General features: G+C 46.4%; 1 protein-coding gene across 8 annotated transcripts in view; it reads left to right on the top strand.

Annotated features, from left to right (window-relative positions):
• ABCC11 (ATP binding cassette subfamily C member 11) overlaps positions 1-20,850 on the top strand; it is a 72,757-nt gene that overhangs the window by 6,554 nt on the left and 45,353 nt on the right. For 4 of the 8 annotated variants that reach the window (XM_070262925.1, XM_070262921.1, XM_070262919.1 and 1 more), the window contains exons 2-10: positions 3,272-3,414; positions 4,714-4,850; positions 6,590-6,748; positions 10,613-10,760; positions 12,221-12,454; positions 16,225-16,398; positions 17,476-17,623; positions 17,781-17,929; positions 19,277-19,384. In XM_070262925.1, the coding sequence (XP_070119026.1) occupies positions 3,316-3,414; positions 4,714-4,850; positions 6,590-6,748; positions 10,613-10,760; positions 12,221-12,454; positions 16,225-16,398; positions 17,476-17,623; positions 17,781-17,929; positions 19,277-19,384 (1,356 nt within the window). In that variant the 5' untranslated portion in view covers positions 3,272-3,315. Of the gene's footprint in view, positions 1-1,655; positions 1,791-3,271; positions 3,415-4,713; positions 4,851-6,589; positions 6,749-10,612; positions 10,761-12,220; positions 12,455-16,224; positions 16,399-17,475; positions 17,624-17,780; positions 17,930-19,276; positions 19,385-20,850 lie in introns of those variants that run through there. The other 4 variants (XM_070262922.1, XM_070262924.1, XM_023636918.2 and 1 more) reach the window with 3 other exon arrangements.

Below are 20,850 nucleotides of genomic sequence, written 5' to 3'. Positions count from 1 at the left end.
CAGCTGTTCCAGAAAGCCCTTGCCACGGGTTACCTTGCTCCAGCGGTCCCCTCCTGTTCACAGGCTGTTTCTTCATATGCAGGTAGCCCATGTCTAAACCAGGTTTATAATCATGACTTTTGCCCCTGGATGGGGAGAACACAGGGCAGGAAGCATCTGTTTTCTCTGTTTTATTCCCAGCCATGTCCTGTCTGCCCCTGACTGCACTGATGGTCCTGCCACTAATTTGTGTGAATAAACTTCAGCTCCAGCTTCTTCCTGAGGGGGAGCTGGGAGGCCAGGGAACTTTTCAAGGACTGCCAAAGGAAGTTCTGGAGGGAATTCCCGGGCCAGTCAAGGAGGTGGAGGTGGGCCTCGTAGAACAGGAAAGTGGCCCAAGCTAATGTGACCTCCAGCTATGTTGAGATGAGCAATTCGTGTTCTGCAAACATACCCCCTTATACACATTTGCATTTCCTTAATTTTCATTTGGTTTACTTTTCCCTGTCACCGGTTTCCTGGACAAATTCCGTATAGAAAAGAGTCACACCTTTGAAACCCTCATTGCATCTGTTTGCAGGTCTGTATAGAAAAACCAGATTGGCACATGATACTATAGCTGAAAGATGAGAGGAAAATCTCATTTCCTTATTTGACCTCTAAGAATCTGGTCTTCCCCATGAGCCCCTGCTTGCTGGTAACTGAGGAGAAAATAAATGTTTAGGCTTACGATTTTAAGACCTTGTTTAATCCAGTCATTTAAATAGTTCCTTTAAGTAATGCTCAGTCTCAGAGTTGTCGCCTGGCTGAGGAAGAGTCAGGGTCCTGGGAACAGTGTCCTCTACTCCTCTGCTTCCCAAGTGATGTCATTTATCTACCTGGTCACTGCCGGCTCTGCTGTCATTGGAGGATCTGGTGTAGGCCTTCAAGAGATGCTTTGTGCCTTGCTCATTGCCTGGTGGTATTCCCAGGGTTGCTGGGCCTCTGCTGGCACCATACTCTCCTCTAAGACCCTCCCCTGCTTCTCACTGATTTGCAGCCCAGGTAGTCCCAAGGCCCCCTCTGGCAAGGCCCTCCCCTAGAATTTTGGCTACTTCTTGTTCCCATCTGCACCACAGGGGAACCGGGAAAGCTACCCCCAGGGGCAGCAGCACTAGCCCGAGGAGCACTTGGAGTGAACTGGAAAAAGATGTCCCTGATGGGAGGAGGATTTAGAAAAAGCGGCCACTTTTTCCAGAGGGATGCAAGAGTAGAGCCTGTTCATACTTATTCATGAGAACCAACTGTCAAATTTTCTGGAATTTTGAGAGCCTAGTTGTTAAAGACAAACATTATTAAGTCTAAATTATATAAACTTATGACTAAATACATTTTATCAAAGACAAAAGTCAAACTCAAAATTTATCACCTCCTAATTATTTTACTACATTTTGCTATTGATTTTTTTTTAGGTTATTTATATCTATTGTATCTGACTGGTGGAAATACTATCAATAATGTCTTACTTGTTTTATTATTTTGTTGATTATCTAGGCTTGAGAAATAAATGCAAGAAATGTTACTGTTGCAGATTAAATCAAGCGTGTGCTCCCTGTAGCCATGACATTGTGAAGAAGACCAAGAAAGGAGGAAACTTTCTTTCAGTACTTGAAAAAAGTTCAGCAAAGTTACTCAGGGTCATTGGCAAATGAGTGAAGATTCAACCATCACTCATCTTTGATGTTTCATTTTCCTCTTACTTGTTAACATAAAGTAAAATGTCAAGCAGCGTTCATGTCAGAACTGCATTCATTCAGCCATTGCAGCCCTAGGTTAGTTCCAGATACAAACATCTATCAGCACGGCTGATACGGCTCCTTGCCAGGGTGCATGACTTGCAATCTAGAACTCGCTGTCTCTAGCTCCCTCCCCCGTGTTCCATTCCCTACCCTGGGAACGTTTGTGTAGTGAATAAACTGGACAGCAGTACACCGTGTTCCTACTGCCAGGTCTCCTTCTATTGACTCATGCCGATTTTACTTTAATGTGTCTGTGTCCTAGGCTGGATTGTGGCAGCCAGAAAACTGGCCTTTTCCCAGAGTCTTAAACAAGAAGTATGCGACATCCTCTTTTATCTAATACACCTCCTTCTCTCTCTTTTTTTCTTTTCCATCATTGCTGAAAGGTCCATTTCTGCCATTGCATGGCAAGTATACCTCATGGCCTGGTGCCATGGCTGGGGGTCTATCTCGTACGCTGTGTAGGAGAACTCCAGAACCTGGGTCTACCAGATTTTGTTGTGATTTGCAAAAAGAAAGATGAATGGAGGGAGTGGGATAAAGGAATTTAGAGAATCTTCTCCCAAGACAATAGGCTAGCCTGCAAATCTTTTTACTTGAAGTACAATCCTATATTTGAATGTCAAAAGCTGTATCTAAACCGCAGGACTCGTTTGTGGGGCTCCTTGTTCAAAATTATTAAGAATTTCAAGATGTTGACAGCAGAGCATTCAAGGAAGCCTGGGGCCCTTCTGGGTATGGGCCCCTGTGTGGTGTTGGTCATACCCCATGACACTGGCCCTGACGTATACTTTCTTTCTTTTTCAAAATATTCCTAATGACCATCCCTCCCCTCCACCCCAACCTTCCCAAGGCACATGGACGTTCTGGGAGTGAGTCACGTACTCAGAAAGGCGAAAATGAAAAGTATATTAACATTTTTTAAAATGCCTTGGTTATTTAAGGTTCCTAAAGTGTGCCCAGGTCTCCTCCCCTGAATGTGTGAAAACCAAGAGCCGGAGAATGGCAAAATCGCATTTCTTTCACTCATTTATCCATCCATCCATCGTTTATTTACTGAGCACCTGCTGTCTTCCCAGCACTGTCCCAGGCCCCAAGGATTCAGTAGTAAGCAAAGCAGACATGGCCCTGTCCTCATGAGGATCTTTGTTTAGTGCAGGAACTGAACTCTAAACAAATAATGATTCACAGAAACACGCAATTACAAACTGGGGTAAGGGAAGAAGCGTGGTTTATGAGCAGGCCTTGGAGATATCAAAGGAGATTGACCTAACCCAAGGTTTTGGGGCTGGGAGTGGGTGGTTAGAGAAGGTCTCCCTCAGTGATATTGGGCTGAGGCTGGAGCAGGTGTTTAAAAAGAGGGAGCCAAGCCCATTCCAGCCGGAGGGAAAAGCAGGCCTGTGACAATGGCCCAACCCTCTGCACGGCCCTGGCACGCTTCCTGCAGGGTGATATCCCCCTCTCCTGGCTGCTCAGGGCTGGATCTAAGCTGCTCCTACCTGCTGCCTTTTCAGATTCTCTGATTCTTGGAAACAAAGAATTGGCAGGACAACTGAAAATGACCAGGAGGAGGATATACTGGGTCCCCAGCTCTTCCGGTGGCCTCATAAATCTCGGCTTGGATGTAGGTGATGACATGGCTTCAGGACTTAGCTACGTAAGTAGATCTCCTTTTCATCACAACACTAGGAAACTGAGTTGACAGGGTCTTCACAATGGTCGTAAATTAGATCAATGGTTTTGTCCTATAATTATTTCACCTTGATTTTTTTAATGGTCCTCAGGTTTCTACAATTAGATGGATCATAATCCTTTGTCATGATACACCTTCATGGTTCGTGCCTCTATCTTTCTATCCCTCTCTCTCTGTCTCGTCTATTAACTATTTTTCTATGTATTTACTTTTAATAATATAATCAGCAACTGTAAACCCATCAATTCACGAGCTCGGACCTTAACAATCACATCCAGCCATTGGTCTTCCTCCATCTCGTTCTCTAACCCTCACCCCCTGAAGTAACCATCATCTCAAATCTTTTCCCAGTGATCCCTTGCTATGCTTTTAAGATAGTATTTATTCTACGTGAAGTCCTAGAAGTGATATATCTTTTTGTTTTAGTTTTTTCCCATCTTATCAAAAGCATAACATGGAATGTTTTGGGATTTAATTTTTTTGCTTCTTGACTTCTTTGTGGTAGGTTTACCTCAGAGGGTGACTGGGTCTCACATTCTGTGGGTGACTAACTATAGCACCCTTTATTCTTGTCTACAGTGTTTATTAATAGGTAAAAACCCAGGGAGGTAGAGTGACCTGCCCACTGTCACCCGGCAAATGAGGGGCAGGACCAGGGCTGAGACCCAGTTGTCCTGACTCTTGGCTCAGTGCTCACTCCCTGCCCTGCAGCTTTTCTTTTATTTACTTATTTTTATTGAGATGTAATTGACATATAACATTATATTAGTTTCAAGTGTACAAAATAATAATTCAGTATTTGTATATATTATGAAAGGATCCCCAGAATAAGTCTAGTTAGCATCCATCACCTCACATAGTTACAAATTTTTTTTCTTGTGGTGAGAAATTTTAAGATCTACTCTCTTAGCAACTCTCAAATATACAATACAGTATTATTAGCTATAGTCACCATTCTGTACATTACATCCCATGACATTTTATAATTGGAAGTTTGGTACATTTGATCCACTTCACCCATTTCACCAAGCCGCCACCCCCTCTCCTCTGGCAACCAGTCTCTGTTCTCTTATGTATGAACTCTCTTTTTTCAGATTCCACATGCAAGTGAGATCATACAGTGTTTGCCTGTCTCTGTCTGACTCTGGCTTTAGGAAGCTGGATGTGGAAAGATCTGTCTGCCTTGGGTGGCCAGCCCAACACTCCCTCAGGCAGCATTTATGAGGTCTGAAACTGATGTGTTCTTGCTTTTTCTTTCCCAAGAAACCTTACACTCTGGAAGGTGGCCCCTGGACCCAACAGGCAGGGAATCCTGCAGCACCGGAGAAGGCGGAGGGCCTCCCTTGGGGGAAGTACTCTGCTGCCTGGAGAAACATGATTCCCTTCCGTCCCAAACCAAAGTGAGTCTTGAGGGGGAGGACGAGGGGCTCTACCCCCCAGGGCAGTGACCCTCAGACCTTCACACCCAGACCCCTCCTAAAGTTACATAACCATGCCGACACACTCATGTCGCCCACCACAGCCCAACACCTGCAGAGCAGCCTGAGGCACACCAGGGAGGCACAGCCAGCCCTTCGTTCATTCATTCATTCATTCAACAAGGATTCACTGAGCCCTTACATGTGCCAGGCACTATGCTAGAGCGTGGGGGAATAGCAGTGAGCAAGACAGACGAGATCCTTGTCCACCGTGGACCTCACATGGGGGAGAAAGACAACAGTCAAGTAAACTCATAAATACACATGTGACTGCAAGCTGTTTGAGGATGGTGCTGTGGAGAACCATGGGGGTGCAGAGGGACAGTGGAACAGTGACAGCTTGTGCTTTAGCTCAGACCCAGAGGACGAACAAGATTTTACTAGGAAAGAGAATGGGAAGAATGATCTGGGCAGAGGGAAGAGCATGTGCAAATGCCTGGCCTTGGGATGGAAGGAACACAGCGTGATGTGTCCAGGAACTAAGAAGGAGGCCAGTGTCACTGGATAGTCACGTGCAGTGATGGGTCTGGCACGAGTTGAACCGCAGAGGGAGGCAGATGCTGGGGGATCATGCACGCCCCCATGGGCCGCATTAAGGATGATGGTCTTCCTTCTAGGAGAAGTGGGAAGCCCTGATGGCTAAATGCCCTGTGGTCTATCAACAAACTGTAGTTGTTGTCCTGTTTTTATGTCTGAGCTCTTAGCAATACTAGCTAGATGGTTCCCACTGAATTGATCTCATCTCCACCAGGATCAGAGTACCTTGGTACCTTAGTTCACCTGGGCAACCTCATCTCAGAAATGCATGTCTCTGCTGGGCCTTTGGAATCCTGGCACCAGCTCATAGACTCTCGCCCCCTCCTCTGTGAGTGCAGATGGCCCCACGTACCTGCCGCAGTGTCCCACCCTCCCTTCAGTCTCTTCTCTCTCCAACACACCTGGCAGAGGCGTGGCCAGCCCTGCCCGGAGTGCACAGTTCCAACACGAATGCAATCATTATTTCTGCATTTGTGAATCATTCCCAGAGATATGACCTGATCATTCTTATTTACTTTTTATTTCATTTTTATTTTTTGGTGAAAGTTACATAAGCAAAACATAGAAAAATTAAACCAATGAGAATGTCTTTTCCTGTTCCTTTGCCAATTCTAATTCCTTCTTCAAAGTCAACCACTGTTAACAATTTGATATAAATTGTTACATAACTTGATATAACAATTTGATATATATTGCATATATATCATTTTGTCTGCCTTCCCTTATTTCTTCCTTTTCATGTAAATAAAAATACACTGAATTTCTTAATCTGCAAATGATTTTTTCCTTGCTTAATCTTGTTAGAGCTTTTTCCACGTTCTGCAAATAGATCAGCTCGAATTTTAGACACTTCTGCTTTGTTTTCCACAATATGGATTTACTGTGGTTTTTTTCTTTCTTTGCAAAGCATTCTCCTATTGATGAGTGTTTTTGTTGTTTCTGGTTTTTAACTATCACAAATAATAGAGTCATGAAAAAAAATACTTCTCTGTACACCCTGACGACTGCACTGTGGCTCTTACATTGTTATAATTCATCCCTTCAAAATCTTGTGCTTGACTTATTTTTCGTCTCGAGAGCCTGTGTCACAGGGGTGACCACGCTGCCTGGGACTTCTCTCCTAGGTTTCCTGCCCCGCAGCCCATGGATGATGCTGGCCTGTTCTCCTACCTCTTGTTGTCATGGTTGACCCCACTCATGATCCGAGGTTTACAGAAACGCTTAGATGAGAACACCATCCCCCAGCTGTCAGTACATGATGCCTCAGCCAAAAATGCCAAAAGGTAAAGTCACATTGAGCAAGCCACGGGATTGGTTAGAGACCATGTCTCAGGGGGATGGTGACCCGAGATGCTTAACACTAGCAGGTGGGGTCTGTCCTCTAACAACTAGAGAATATCGTTTCTTCCTTTGTAGCAAGACACCTCACTCTAGTCTGAAGCTTCTTAACCTGGGGTTCATGAATCTCCTGAAATGGTTTACATATTTCATACATATGGGCTGGAGATCTTTTTCTAGAGCAAGAATTCACCTCTTTTATCAGATTTGCATTAGGGCCCAGGACCTCCTCCAAGAAAGTTAGAAATTACTGCTTCTAGTCCCTTTTGCTTTTTCTTCTGGATCAGGTATTTATCTGTGTCACTGATCATTAAATTTTGGGTTAGTGGTCCAGTCACTTAATCTTTGAGCCACCACTAACTAGTTGTTTGGTTACATTTCTTGTGACACCTACCCCACAAGGCAATATGAGAATCAAATGGGGAAAACAATGGTAAGTGACTTGAAATGTTCCTACCTCTGGCTAATCCATAGGCACCAGGTATGGAGTGGCCTTTCCCAAATGTTTTCCAGGAAGTGGTGACTCGTGAGCGCCTCCCTGAGAAGAGCGCTCAGTGGTCGGGGAGTCTGTGAAGTGGCGCGAACGAGAGCCAGTCGCAAAGATTTACACACTAAAGTAGTGTGTTGAAGGCACTGAGAAAACAGAAACTGTTTAACCTTTGACCCATTGCTTCTCAGATTTGTTCAGTAAAATAAAGTTTCCAGGGAACACCTCTTGGATAATGCCAAATGTTGGTCAGAGCTCACCTCTTACCAGCTACGATGTCAGAAAAGTTACTTACCCTTTCAGGGCCTTGTGTCCTTATGTATAAAATAGGGGATCATAAAATTTATCTCATGGTCCTTCATACGATTGTTGCGAGAATCGCAAAGGTGATACATATAGTTTAAAGCACTTGGAAAAATGCCCAATGCATGATAGGCAACCAGTTAACTGTTAGTTGGGTTGGCTCTTCCTAACCATTATGAGAACAAGCTCTCCTGACCTACTTCCACTCTCCCGGGTCACCCATGCTCCCTTTTCCATTCTATAACTCACCATGTCTGTCTACCAACACCTCTGCAGTCACTCCATTTTCAGATGTTTATTTGAAAAAATAATTATCCATGCATTCACACCTTTAAAGGGGTTTCTTTCTGTATGTTCACCATTTAACAGGCAGAATTCTGGGATGCATTGTCCCTAATCCTTCAGAACGGCTGCTTTGGCTTCTGTAAGGATTTGCTGACAAACTGCCAACCATCACTGTCACCCCCACTGTCACCACAGCAGCAGCATCACCGTCATGCCCACCGTTATCTTCATCATCATTTCCCTCATAATTCCTCACATTTTTTCTTATTCTACACTTACAGAGCATTTCCCCATCCATTATCTCCTATGACCATCACAATAGGGTTATGAAATCAACAGGGCAGATATTATTTCCTCATTTTACAAATGAAGAAACCAAGGACAGGAGAAGTGAAATGTTGTTTCCTGAGTCACGTAGCTAATGAGTGGAGGAGGTAAAATTTGAAACCAAGTCTTTTCAATCTGAGTCTGGTAATCATGGCCAGAAATTGATAGGACAGCTGTGGGCAGGTATGGAAACTTGGATTTGTTTAGTCAAAGGAGAGCCAAGTCTGGAGCTTGTTGTCTCTGTGGATTGTGTCATGTGTGGCAGTAGGACTGGAAAGAGGAGAGGTGGCCCCACGGTTTGGCCTCTGACACGTACAGGTATCATGGGGACATTTGTGCTTTGCTGAGCTGGGGCCGAGACCCCCAGTTATCTGGGCCATACTGATAGGCGCTGGATGGGCCAGCTGTTTTGTAACCCAGGAAGGAAGAAGAAGCCTGGAGTTTTGATTGCAGGTGACAGAAAATACGACAGAAAGATTCTCTTGTTGATTGTTCCCTTCTGGTTTTAGACTGGGCACAAGTGTCCATGTCTGGAGGAGTAAAGGGTAGAAAGGGCTACAACTGCTTGCCGTTAGAGACTTGGTGAGATTCTGGGCAGAGGATGGGACCCAGAAGCTGATAGAGCTGTTTAAGAACATGCGTAGGCTGTGCTGCTGTTGGGCCCTGGGGACAAAGGGTGACCCAACAAGGGAGGCCATTCTGTCCACCATACTCTTGCTCTGTAAGGAGTAGAAGCTTCAGGGAGCACCTGGAGTCCCTTGGCATTGTCCTTAGTGTTCTCATCAAGGGCAGTGGTAACTGCTTTCCAGACAGTGGGACCAGACGTGTGGCAGCAGGAGCCAGGAAGTCAAAGAGCAGATGCCAACATGGGGCCTGCTGCTGGGAGACTGGGCTGTGGATATGTGGACAGCATCCAAAGGCCGCATTAGACTCTGGAAGCCCCAAGCACCACAGAGACTATTGTTGCTGTCACCTGCTCCTGCCTCAAATATAATTCTAATAAAAAAGTATAAGAAAGCCAGAAAAATTTTAATTTTTTCATGACTTCTTTGATACTTTTCTGAAATATCATATATCAAATTTTTTTCCAAAAGAAGTGTTTTTGGTGTTCCTGTCTTGCTGGTGTAACACAATCATCCTAGGCATCATTAGCTTGGAATGTCAAAATAAGGACATGCTCTCAGCTGCATGATCCAGCACTGGGCACCTTTTGGGGACTTTGAAACAAATGAGAGTGCTTTATGAAGGCCAGTGTTCTGGGTGTTATAAATTGTAATTTGTGTATAAAAAGGAAGAGTGACATTATTCAAAGTCCTAGCCTACTTCCTTAGCTAACTGTATTTCAGGATAACAAAACAGTTGATGAGAGAAACTTATTTTTTATAGAAAAACTCAAGCTACTAAATACGGAAGGAGTGATAGAATTAGAAAAATTACCATTTTGCCAGCCCTAATGGGAGTGGATCTAGGCAATGGTTGTCAATGATGGGGAATATGGCAATGAATGAGTCAGGCTGACAGGCCTTAACCTGCTGATCCACCTTAGCGTTACGAAAAGTGGGACCAGGCATTGTGCGTCTTGAGATGTGATGCACAAGGAAGGACACCACAGCACCTGTTGAATATTCTTGCAAACCGACACGAATTCTGAATTTCATTCAGCCTCTAGGTCTAACTAGCAGTCTACTAGGAAATACAGAGGATAGAAGATTATGTTAGATGACACCACAGGGACACAGTCAGTCAAATCCAGAATGTGGTAAATTCTACAGGATAAATAACTCAGTTTCTTCAAGAAGTAAATGGCAGAAAATGCAGAGGAGGGGAAACTGTTACAGATTAAAAGGACGCCAGAGGCCTATCAGATTTGTCCTTTAACGTGATGTATGGACCTTGTTTGGATCTTGATTTAGGGTAAACTAACTGTAAAAATATATTTTAAAAATAATTAAAGAAATTTGAATACAGGCTGGATATTAAATGCCGTTAAGGAATCATTGTCACCATGTTATCAATATGTAACTATTACTTCTTATTAATAACAATTAGTAGTTATTAATATATATTGTTATTATGGTTACTATGGGTTTTTTTTCCCAAAAGCCCTATGTGGGAAGAGACACATTCTGAAGCATTTATGGATGAAATGATGTGTCTGGGATTTCCTTGAAATACTCCAGCAAAAACAGAGAAAAAGAGGAGGAGAGGAGAGACGAAACAGAAATGTCAAATGTTGATTATTCTTGAAGCTGAGGAATGGGTATCTGGGGAGACTCCCTATTCTGTTCTCTCTTCGTTTGTTATGTTTGAAACTTTCTGTAATGAAGCTTCTAGGCTAGTGAGCCCTAGGACGTTTGAGTGACACATGCAAAGACATTTCGCTTGGCTCGATGTTCCTCTTTTCAAGACTTCGCCTCCTTTGGGAAGAAGAAGTCTCCCGGCGTGGGCCTGAGAAAGCCTCGGTGCTTCACGTGATGCTGAGCTTCCAGAGAACAAGAGTTCTTTTCGCTACGCTTCTGGGCTGCTGCCTCTGTCTCTGGAGCCTGCTGGGGCCAGTAAGTGGCGGATGTGCTGAGGTTGGAGCACTCCAGGCTTTCGGGATTAGCATGTTCAAGTCTGTGCCAGGAATTGGGGGTATTTGCCTCTCAGCTGCTGCTCAAAAAATGAACACCTTTTTTGGGAATTAGAGCTAGTAATAGCAGTGTGAGTTCTGCAGCCACTGCTTGGGTTCAAACCTTGGCCCTGCCACTTAAATGCTGAGTGGCTTTGGGCAATTTGCTTACCTTCCCTGTGCCTTAGTTTCTTCAAGGAACCCCATGACACTCTGAGCAGTGGACCTCGTAGAAACCATCATGTGTATAATGGACAGCACAACGTCACCTGCCTCATAGGGTGACATTACATGAGATCAGTATATAAAGCACTTAGAGTGTGGTCTGGCTCAGTGCATGCCAGCTGCTTCGAGAAATGGCTGAGCAGCTCTGGGGATGTTGGGGCAGGAACTAATGATCTCCTCCATGGACCAAGGATGGGAGGACTCGGCTCTATTTCCTGCCTTCCAGTTCCTCAGCCCAAGATTCTGGTTGCAGAGAGTGAATCTGATTATCCCAGCTGGTGTCACATGCTCACCAGTTGGACAGAAGAGGGTAGGGCACTTTGATTGACAATCCAGGCTAGTCTGCATGCAATGGGGCAGGTGACAGTCTCCCCAGGAGAAAACTGAGGCACTCTTACCAGCTAAGGAAGAATGGATGCAGGTCAGGAAGAGACAACAACTGATGACACCGCAGAGATAAGCTCTCTAGGTGACGGTTAGTGTGCCGGATGGTCTCCATTTGTCCCTCCAGATCCACTCTCTGCCGCTGTCCACTCTGCCCTGTGCCCCTAGTGCATGACCTGTATGGATCACATTAATGCGGTCCCCCTGCACTCTGGCTTCTGGTTGGGTTTGACCTGTGGGAGATGCCAACAGGAGACCAGAGGGAAGGAGAAAGTGAGGGCAGGATATTTATTCCTCTCACTGCCTCCCTCCCTGGCACTGGAGGTCAGCGACCAGGCTCCTGCGAGGAGCCCTTTCTGTGTGACTCTCTCCTTCTGGGTTCCAGCAACCTCCTCCTCCCCCTCCCCTTAGGTCTGGGGAGGTAACAGTTCCCTGATGTCACTGGCTCCATGGTATGCTACCATCCCTGGTTGGATTTCCTAAATTCTGCCCACACCTTGTAAATAGTCACTTTAATAACTTCTGAAATACCCCATTAACGTGTGTCTTCTGGTTCCCGTCAGGACCTGCTACAAAGTAATGGAGCTGGGATTCAGATCTGAGTCAGCTGAACTCCTGAGTCTCCTCCGACTGGACTAGGTCCTTCCTGAAAGCAGGATTGTGCTTGAGTCAGTTTGGACCGTTCAACAAGCCCCCAACATTGACCCAAGGACCTCACACAGCCTACCTCTGATATTTGTTGCCTGATGGAAGGATTGGGAGGTCTGAGTGATCCAAACTCCTGTTTCCTTTTAGGTGCTGATCATACCAAAGATCCTAGAATATTCCGAAGAGCAGCCAGGGAACATCGTCTATGGAGTGGGACTCTGCTTTACCCTGTTTCTCAGCGAGTGTCTGAAGTCTCTGAGTCTGTGTTCCTGTTGGGTCATAAACCAGCACACAGCCATCAGATTTCATACAGCCGTTTCCTCCTTTGCCTTTGAGAAACTAATGCAATTTAAGTCTCTAACACACATCACCACGGGAGAGGTAAGTGGCTGGGACTGCATGCGGAGCCCGTGCTTCCCTACTTCTCCTCCAGACATCGCTGTCCTGAGGCCAAGGGGGGGAGAAAAGGGAGTTAGGAGAGGGACGGAAGGAAGAAAGAGAAAGGCAGTAATTCCTAGGGTGAGTGTTGATGACCATCAAGAATTTCCTCTGGGGTTATAAAAGCAGGTCAACAATAACCCAGGGAGATGCCACTTGAATAGATGGACCTGGAGAGCTTTTATCTATTCATTCAACAAATAGTTACTGAGCGTACTCTGGGCCAGGTCCTGTTCTAGGCCCTGGGATACGGCAGTGAACAAACAGACACGAATTTGAGTAGAAGCACGTTGGAAAGTGCACCCCCAGTCAGTCTGGGGAGGCGCGTATGAGGACTCGATGGCTCAGGGCAATCTTCCAGGGAAAGCAATCACAGATAAGCCCTGTGCTGTGAATTTTCCTCTCTGCAGAAGAGGAGTACTGAGAGCTGCCTGGTGATTGCATTGATGTGTCAGTTCCTGCCCTCACTCTCCCCACAGCGTAACACAAACAAACGCTGACAGAGATTGGAAGAAGATATTCCAACTCAGGACCCCTAGTCATGGAGGCACTGGAATTTTATATATTTAACTTCCATTGCCCTGTTTTTCTGTTGATTACCAGTTGCCTTGAGGAGCATGGATCACTTTGGCGCTGGAACATTTTTGTTTTGGAAGAGGCAGTGCTGCTTCGGCTCCTCGCCCTCAGGCCAAAGCCCCTTGTGATCTGACAGCAGCAACTTTCCACCTCATCGCCTCCCATATCCCCTCCTCCAGCCCAAGGTTGGCTTCCTCCCTTCCCGCCAGGCTGGGCTAACCTCCAGTCCTCAAATACTCCAGCCATGTCCATTTCCTGGCAACGTTGCTCATGTAACCCCTACCCCCTGCCCTTTGGAAATCCCATTCATCCTTCAAGGCCCAGTTGAGACGTCCTCTCCTTACTGATAGTACCTCTAAACCCCACCCTATACTCCCACTACCCACCAAGCACAGATCTGGCTGCTGACTCATATGAGCCCCCTTCAAAGACAAGATCCATGTTAGATTCACCATTCTATCCTTCGAAAGGCCCAGCATCTGACTTACACAGGACAGACGTCCAAAACGTGCCTGCCGAATTAACCATTGCCACCAAGTGGATGTTTTTTCTAAACTCGAGTGCTAACACACATAAGATATTTATTGTTATCATCATTACTGTTATTCTTCATGATTTTATTAGTCCTGTGACCTTAGACAACTTGTTCAGCTCCCCTGAAGCTGTGGGATTGTTGTCTCATGGGGTTAAACGAGTTAGTACATATGCAGCACGTGGAAAGGTGGCATGATTCATAAGTGTTCAGTTGTCTCATTAATTTCTGTTAGGCCTCAAATATGGAGGATGCACCTGGCTGAAGGGAAAGTATCCATGGCAGCCAGCTTCGTGTTGATCCCGGGAAAGTCATCGTAGTGATTGCAGACTTCCCATAAGCCAGACATCGCCCCAAGGGCTCTACTTACTTAGCTCAGTCAGTCCTCTGACAACCCTCTCAGGCAGTAGTTTATGTTATTGTTCCCGTTGTCACAGAGGTGGAAACTGAGTCAAGGAAAGAGAAGGAATCTTGTACAAGGTCACGTGACCGGTAAGCAGAGAGCCTGGCTGCAGAGTCCAGGCTCTGAACCAGTAGACTCACCTCCCTCCCGAAGTAGACCTTTTGTACTGAGGCCTGCCTCGGTGCCATTTCTGTACGCCTCTGTTCTGAGCACCTGCTGTATGCAAAGCCCAATTTACCCAAATATCTTCATAGAAGCAGAAGACAAGATGGCCCGTTTGGAAGTGGAGATGGAAGTAGTTGCTCACAAGAGGGTTTCTAGGTGTTGCTTCCATAGATTTTGTTTTAAAGATAATTTCAAAAATAACTGAATACATTCTCCTTGGAAACAAAATAAAATAGTATAGATGACTCCCTTGACCTCTTCTTATGACTTTCCTCATGCCCGGAGGGAACCACCATTATCAGTTTGGCATGTGTCCTTATGGACTTTTTAAAGTGTATTTAGCGCACATGCAAGTTTTTGCATAAATGATACTACGTTTGCATAGTGTTCTGCAATTACCAATAGAAACTGTGTGGCATAGGTTTTTTGGGTGATTTCTTACATTAATGGTGCTGCATCGTTTATGTTGCTTTGTAGCTTTGTCTCCATCCTCGTTCTGTCTCAGCTTCCATGTTAGGACGTAGAGATCGTCCTCCTGCCTTCTCAGTGATGCTTCCTCATCATTACAGCACTTTCTTTTTTCCCTCATTTGTATTGAAATATAATTGACATGTAAGATTGGATTAGTCCAAGGAATACACATAATGATTTGATATATGTACATATTGCAAAATGATCACCACAGTAAGTTAACATTCATCACCTCATAGTTACAACTTATTTTCTTGTGATGAGAACTTTTAAGATCTGCTCTCTTACCAACTTTCAGACAGACAATAAGGTATTGGTAACTATGGTCTACATGCATATTTATAACTAGAAGTTCTCACCTTTCCCCCCAGCCCCGTTTAGCACTTTCACTGTGCCAAAATGAAGCGTTTTATGCGCGTTCTCTCATTCAGTGGTCACAGCAACACTATGAAGTAGGTTGTTTTGTTATTTTCATTTTACTGAGGAGGCAACCAAGGTACAGAGAAACTGACCGATGTGTCTGTGGTTCCACAGTTAGTAAATGACAGGTCTGGGACACGAACTTGACAGTTTGCTCCAGGAACTAATGCTACCTAATATTTCATGCGTGGCTGCTGCACCCTTCCCCACCAGTGGGCAGTGAGGACGTTTGCGGGTTTTGCTGCGGTGAACAGGGCTGCAGCAGACATCCTTGCATGTGCCTCCTCCGGCGCAGCTGAATGTTTCTCCATCGAGAAATGAAATTGCCAGGTCCTGGGGTTCGTGCAGTTATTAATTTTCAGAGATTCTGCTAAATAGCCTTCCAAAGTGGCTGCAGCAAGTTAAGCTCCCTGATACACTTTAGAATTTGTTAAAGGCTCGGCTCGGGCGCATCCTGGGAACTGGAAGGAGATCAGCTTAAAAGGAAATCACTTCCTAAGGGATTCAGATTGGTCATCCTAAAAGACGCTAATGAATTAGTTCCTAAAATACTTCCTGACTGGGAATGTCAGCTTTCATGTAACACTGAACTGGGCCATTTGTGTTGGGAGCAGGGAAGTGGGCCAAACAGTCAACAGCAAAAGAGAGAAAGGAAAAGAAGAAGGAAAGAAGACTCAGCTCCTGCCTAAAAAATTCAGTTATTACTATTAGCAGTAGGATGGATAGAAGAGAATAGAATTAAATGACATACAAGAGAATAGAAGACTAGAAGCAACTCTCCAGAATCTGGAGATTAGTAGGAGCAGCAATAATATAGTAAAATAGAACTTGTATTGATCACAGTCTATGTGTGCAGACACTGTATATCGCATTGCCATTCTCACAACCGTACAAAGTAGGTATAATGATTCCAGATCTTCAAGTGGAGAAGCTGAGGCTCAGAGTGGCAAAGTACGCTGTCCAAGGTCACACAGCTAGTAGGAGGAGAGCTGTGAATCTGGTGTGTCTGCCTCTGCTCTATCACCCTGCCTTTCAAGGCTTCCTGCAAGGAGAAGGCGTGGTGAGGCCACCTGCTGCGTGCATGTGTGGCTCCTCTTGGGAACCTGGAGAGGTGATACCTATGCCCAAGGACTTGCTCTCTTCCAGGCCATCAACTTCTTCACCCGCGACACAAAATATCTATTTGAAGGGATGTACTATGGCCCTCTGACCTTGTTCTCTGGTTTGTTCCTGATTGCCTGCAACATCACCTCCTGCCTCGTTCTTGGACCCACTGCACTCATTGCCACTGTTTGCTTTCTCCTGATTTTACCATTGGAGGTAACATCATTCTTTTTTGGGGGGGGGGCGGGGGGAAGATCAGCCCTGAGCTAACATCTGCTGCCAATCCTCTTTTTGCTGAGGAAGACTGGCCCTGAGCTAACATCCGAGCCCATCTTCCTCCACTTTATATGTGGGACGCCTGCCACAGCGTGGCTTGCCACGCGGTGCCATGTCCGCACCCGGGATCCGGACCAGCAAACCCTGGGCCGCCAAAGCGGAATGTGCGCACTTAACCGCTGCACCACCGGGCCGGCCCCGGTAACATCATTCTTTGCTACCTGTTTGATGCTGGATGTTCCCCACAACTCCCAGGGCTCTGGAATCTGGGTACTTCTGCGTGGGAATGGTGACTCTTGTTGACTGTTCGTTCCACCATGGTTAAGATTCAGCTTCAGTTCCTACAGCAAAGGGTTCTCTGGCCACAATGTTGGCCTAATAAGTAAGAGGTGACTCTGACTGATGTGCGAGCTTCACCTCGTGGGCTTCTGTGAGGGATTATCTGCTTCACAGATCTTCCTCAGTAGGTATGCTCTGTATAGGGTGTTTGTTGCTTCTCTTCTCCCCATAACAGGCTGACGTAATAATGCAGACACTATTTAACATTTGGCTGAGCACAGTATGATGGGTAAGGGAAGCAAAGTGGCTGCCAAAGATTCAGGTGAAATAAACTGGGCGAAACAGGAAGGGAGTCTTGGGTTAAGCGTGCTCTGAATTACCGAGTACTTTCCTCCCTCAGCGCAGGTTTTGTGATCAAGGGCGATTGTGATAGTCAGAGGGTTCAGGGTTCCCGAAGGAGGAGGAGTCATGGCCGCAGCCTGGCTCGGGACCCAGGAGAGAAAAGCCCCTGGATGTGGGAGTCAGGGGTCCTACCCCGAGGGCCTGGAGAGGCCTCCACTGGGAAACCTTCAGGGGGCCCTGAAACTTCGAGTCACGGGGGACTCAGTGCAGGATTAAAACCAGGTGCACAGTCCCATCTAGGGTTTACCTTTGGAAATACTCCCAGTTGTCCTGCTCAGGCCAGGCTGCACTCTTCTGCCCTTGTCAAAAGGAGCTCTTGCTGCATCCTGACTGCAGGTGTTCTTCATCAGAAGGATTGTGAAGATACAGAATGACACAGCTGATGTCAGCAACCAGCGCATTCGTGTAACCAGTGAAGTCCTCACCTACATTAAGCTGATTAAAATGTACACGTGGGAGAAACCATTTGCCAAAGTCATTAAAGGTGCAGAAAATCTTGCTTTCTGCTCAGAGCCTGGGGATGTCATGGTGGGCCAAGCTTCTCACCTTCTGGGGACTTCTTTCATGCTCTGGGGGTTGCTCTTGCTCTTTGGAGAATGTTCTTGTGGTTAATTTCAGCGCATTTCTTTTTTATCTCCCAGACCTGAGAAGGAAGGAAAGAAAACTATTGGAGGAGAGTGGTTTCCTCCAGAGCCTCACCATGGCCACCTTTTTCATGGCCTGCACGGTGGCCATGACGTTGATGTTTCTCATCCACACGTGCTTACAGCTGAAACTCACAGCTCCGGCAGTAAGTGTTTGGGGTGCTCTGGTTCCCCGTATTGATGGGGAGCTTTCTCATGTGTCCTTTCCTACCACATGCCCCTCAAAGATCTGAAGGTTTTGCAAGTGCATAGTACAAATTGGTGTGGTTCTCCCGACTCTTAGGGTGCTCAAGCTTTCTTCCATCTCACCCCATCTGAGACACTGACATCCCTTGGATTTCGGCTGTGGAGACGAGGGCCAGTAGAGGCACCAGAGGCGCCGGGGAGGGGGCTGTGTACTTAAAACCCCAAGATTCGGATAGACTCCTGAGATTGAGAATCCTAAATTGAGGCATTTCTCTGATCCTGAAATAGGGCCCTGAAAATGCACTTTAAATAAAGGGTGAGCGTCTCTGTCTTTCCCTTTGCGCTCTGACCCTGGCCCTGAGAAGCAGCAGCTGATCTCAGGGTCAGGGATCCCAGTCGCTGGAGGAGACTAGGTCAGGATGCTGCTCTTGGGGAGGTTGGAACCCAGCCTGGGAGGGCAGGAGGCGGCACCTGGAGCAAAAGGGGGAGCGGGTGAGAGTCTGCAGCCACGGCTCGTTTGTGCTCCAGACGGCAGTCACCTGTGCTTGGCCCCGCACACACCAGAGAACTGCCCCTGAGTGTGAGGCTGGCAGCGCGGGCTGTGAAGAGACACCTTCAGCAGGACACGCGGGTCACACTGCACTCGAGGATGCAGGATTAGACTGAATATTCCTGCTCCATTGGCAGAGTCTATCTTTAGATTAAGCTGGAAGAAGAAAGGGGTGGAGATGGGGCGTGGATTGGCAGGTCCCATTCTGGAACCCTGAGGGCTGAAGGTGGTTTTCCATGGTCAGGGAAGGACTCCGGGTGGGAGGGAGGCATGATTAGACTTGAAGCATAGGGAGATTTTGAAGATTAGAAAAGAAAAGAGCATCTAAGGCAAAGAAGAGTAAATATGGTCTTAGCAGCAGTGAGAGGACCAGGCTCCACTGATAGTAGACAGAGCTCTCTCACGTGTGTTTTCTGTGCTTCCCAACTTTCTTCCTGTACCAACGTTATGATTTTGGGTACTATGCCAGTGGGGAAACTGAGTCTGCGGTGGGGGACCTGCCCAAAGTTACAAAATTCCCGGTGGCTAAGCTGCAACAGGAACCAGGCACTCAGACACCAGGACTTTGAGACGGATCCCTTCTCTCCACTTTTTCCAGTCTCCCCGATGCCAGCTTGGCCTCTTGTCAAATGAAGGGCCTGCTTGTCGGAAGCTGCAGGGTCTGGCGCTCTGGCTTGAGGCTCAGGGATGGGGGCCTCAGGGAGTGAGGCAGCAGGACAGAGCTGTGACCCTCACTGCCTCCTTCCTGCCTCATCAGGCCTTCACCACGGTGGCCACCTTGTCTCCCTTGCGGCTGTCAGTGTTGTTTGTGCCCTTCGCAATCAAAGGCCTCACCAATTCCAAGTCTGCAGGAGAGAGGTTCAAGGTAAGTGGTCAGAGGACTGGCTGCTCGGCCCTCTGCTTGGGTGCTCATTTGCCTCAGCCCCCATCGTGTTCCTCCTGAACGTGAGCCCTGGCCAAGTAAGAGTCCACCCTAGGTGGAGAGGGGTTGGCTAACTCAGTGACCTCCTGTGCCCAGGCTGGTGTTGGGGCTGGGAGGACCGGTGAATCAGGCCGGCTCTGGGGCCCCAGGGAGATCTTAGGATAGTGTATCCAACCAGGTCTCAGACAGGCAGTCTGCAAGCTCGGTCCAGGTTTGTGTCGGGTTACTCTGATAGTTTTGCTTTTAAAAAAATCATATCTATTGCTTGCATTTAGAAACCTGGACATTGTATATAAAAGCTCAGATTTCTGGATTCTCTTGAATCATCAGAAGATGTGGCAACTGAACCTACGGTCTCCCCTGGCCACAGGCAGCTGGAGCAGAGGTGATAGCTGCCCTGTGTAGATGCAGCGTTTAGATGTGGTTTGCTGCAACCTCTGCCATGCCCTATCGCACCTCCAACACGGGCTGTGCTTTTCTTACAATTTATCTTTGTAGCAATGGGCTACTTCTTTGCAGAGCTGGTCTTACCCCTACAAGCGTCTGAGTTTAAAAACCCTAATTTAAACCAATTTTAAAAGACATTTTTATGGTCATCTCACTTAAATGCATTCAGTCCCCAACCTATTTTATTCATTCACTCAGTCATTCATTGATTCAAAAAAATGTTTACTGAACACCTACCACCTGCCAGGCTCTGAGAGTACCATCTGAGTGTGACTGACAGGGCCCTGCTGTTAGGGAGTTATTACCCTGGGATTGGACAAAGACAATTAGCAAGTAAATTAACAGTCAAAGAAGATAACATCAGATCAGACGAAGAGCGATGATGCCAATAAAGACTGTGACGTTCTAGAGAGTGTGTGGGGAGCGCTGGGGCCCTTCGGATGGCTGGAAGGAAAGCAATAAAATTTGGGACAGTGGTTACTCTGGGGGAGAGCTGGGAGGTGTAGAGGACTTCATCCACACCCAGCAGTGGGGTGAGATGGGAAGGACCCCACAGATGGGTCAGAGTTATAGCGCTTGGGTTCAGAGGCAGGCTCACGGATATGCATTATGTTCTTAAAAATAACTAAACAAGTAAGTGCCTACCTAACTAAATAAAAGAGGGGCCATGCACTTCCCAGTGACGACTGTGTGCCTTGACCCAAATGTTACAACCGGTCCAACTCAAAATGCCTGAGAACCAATTTAAAAAAAGAAACAGAGCACTTTTTTCTTTGAAAATGGCTTTTTGCTTTGTTTTTGTAATGCTATGTGCTCATTTTAAAAAGTTGAGACAATGCGAAAAGGTACGGAGAATAAAAATTGCTCTGCATCCACTACCCAGAGAGAAAACAATCACCCGAGATGTCAGGAAGTCCCCTTCTAGATCTCTTTCCAAGCATCTCTTTGGGTAGAGACTTGTG

The sequence above is a fragment of the Equus caballus genome, chromosome 3, assembly GCF_041296265.1.
Source record: "Equus caballus isolate H_3958 breed thoroughbred chromosome 3, TB-T2T, whole genome shotgun sequence".
In the NCBI taxonomy this organism is placed as follows: Eukaryota; Metazoa; Chordata; class Mammalia; order Perissodactyla; family Equidae; genus Equus; species Equus caballus.
This window is presented reverse-complemented; position numbering and strand designations above follow the sequence as displayed.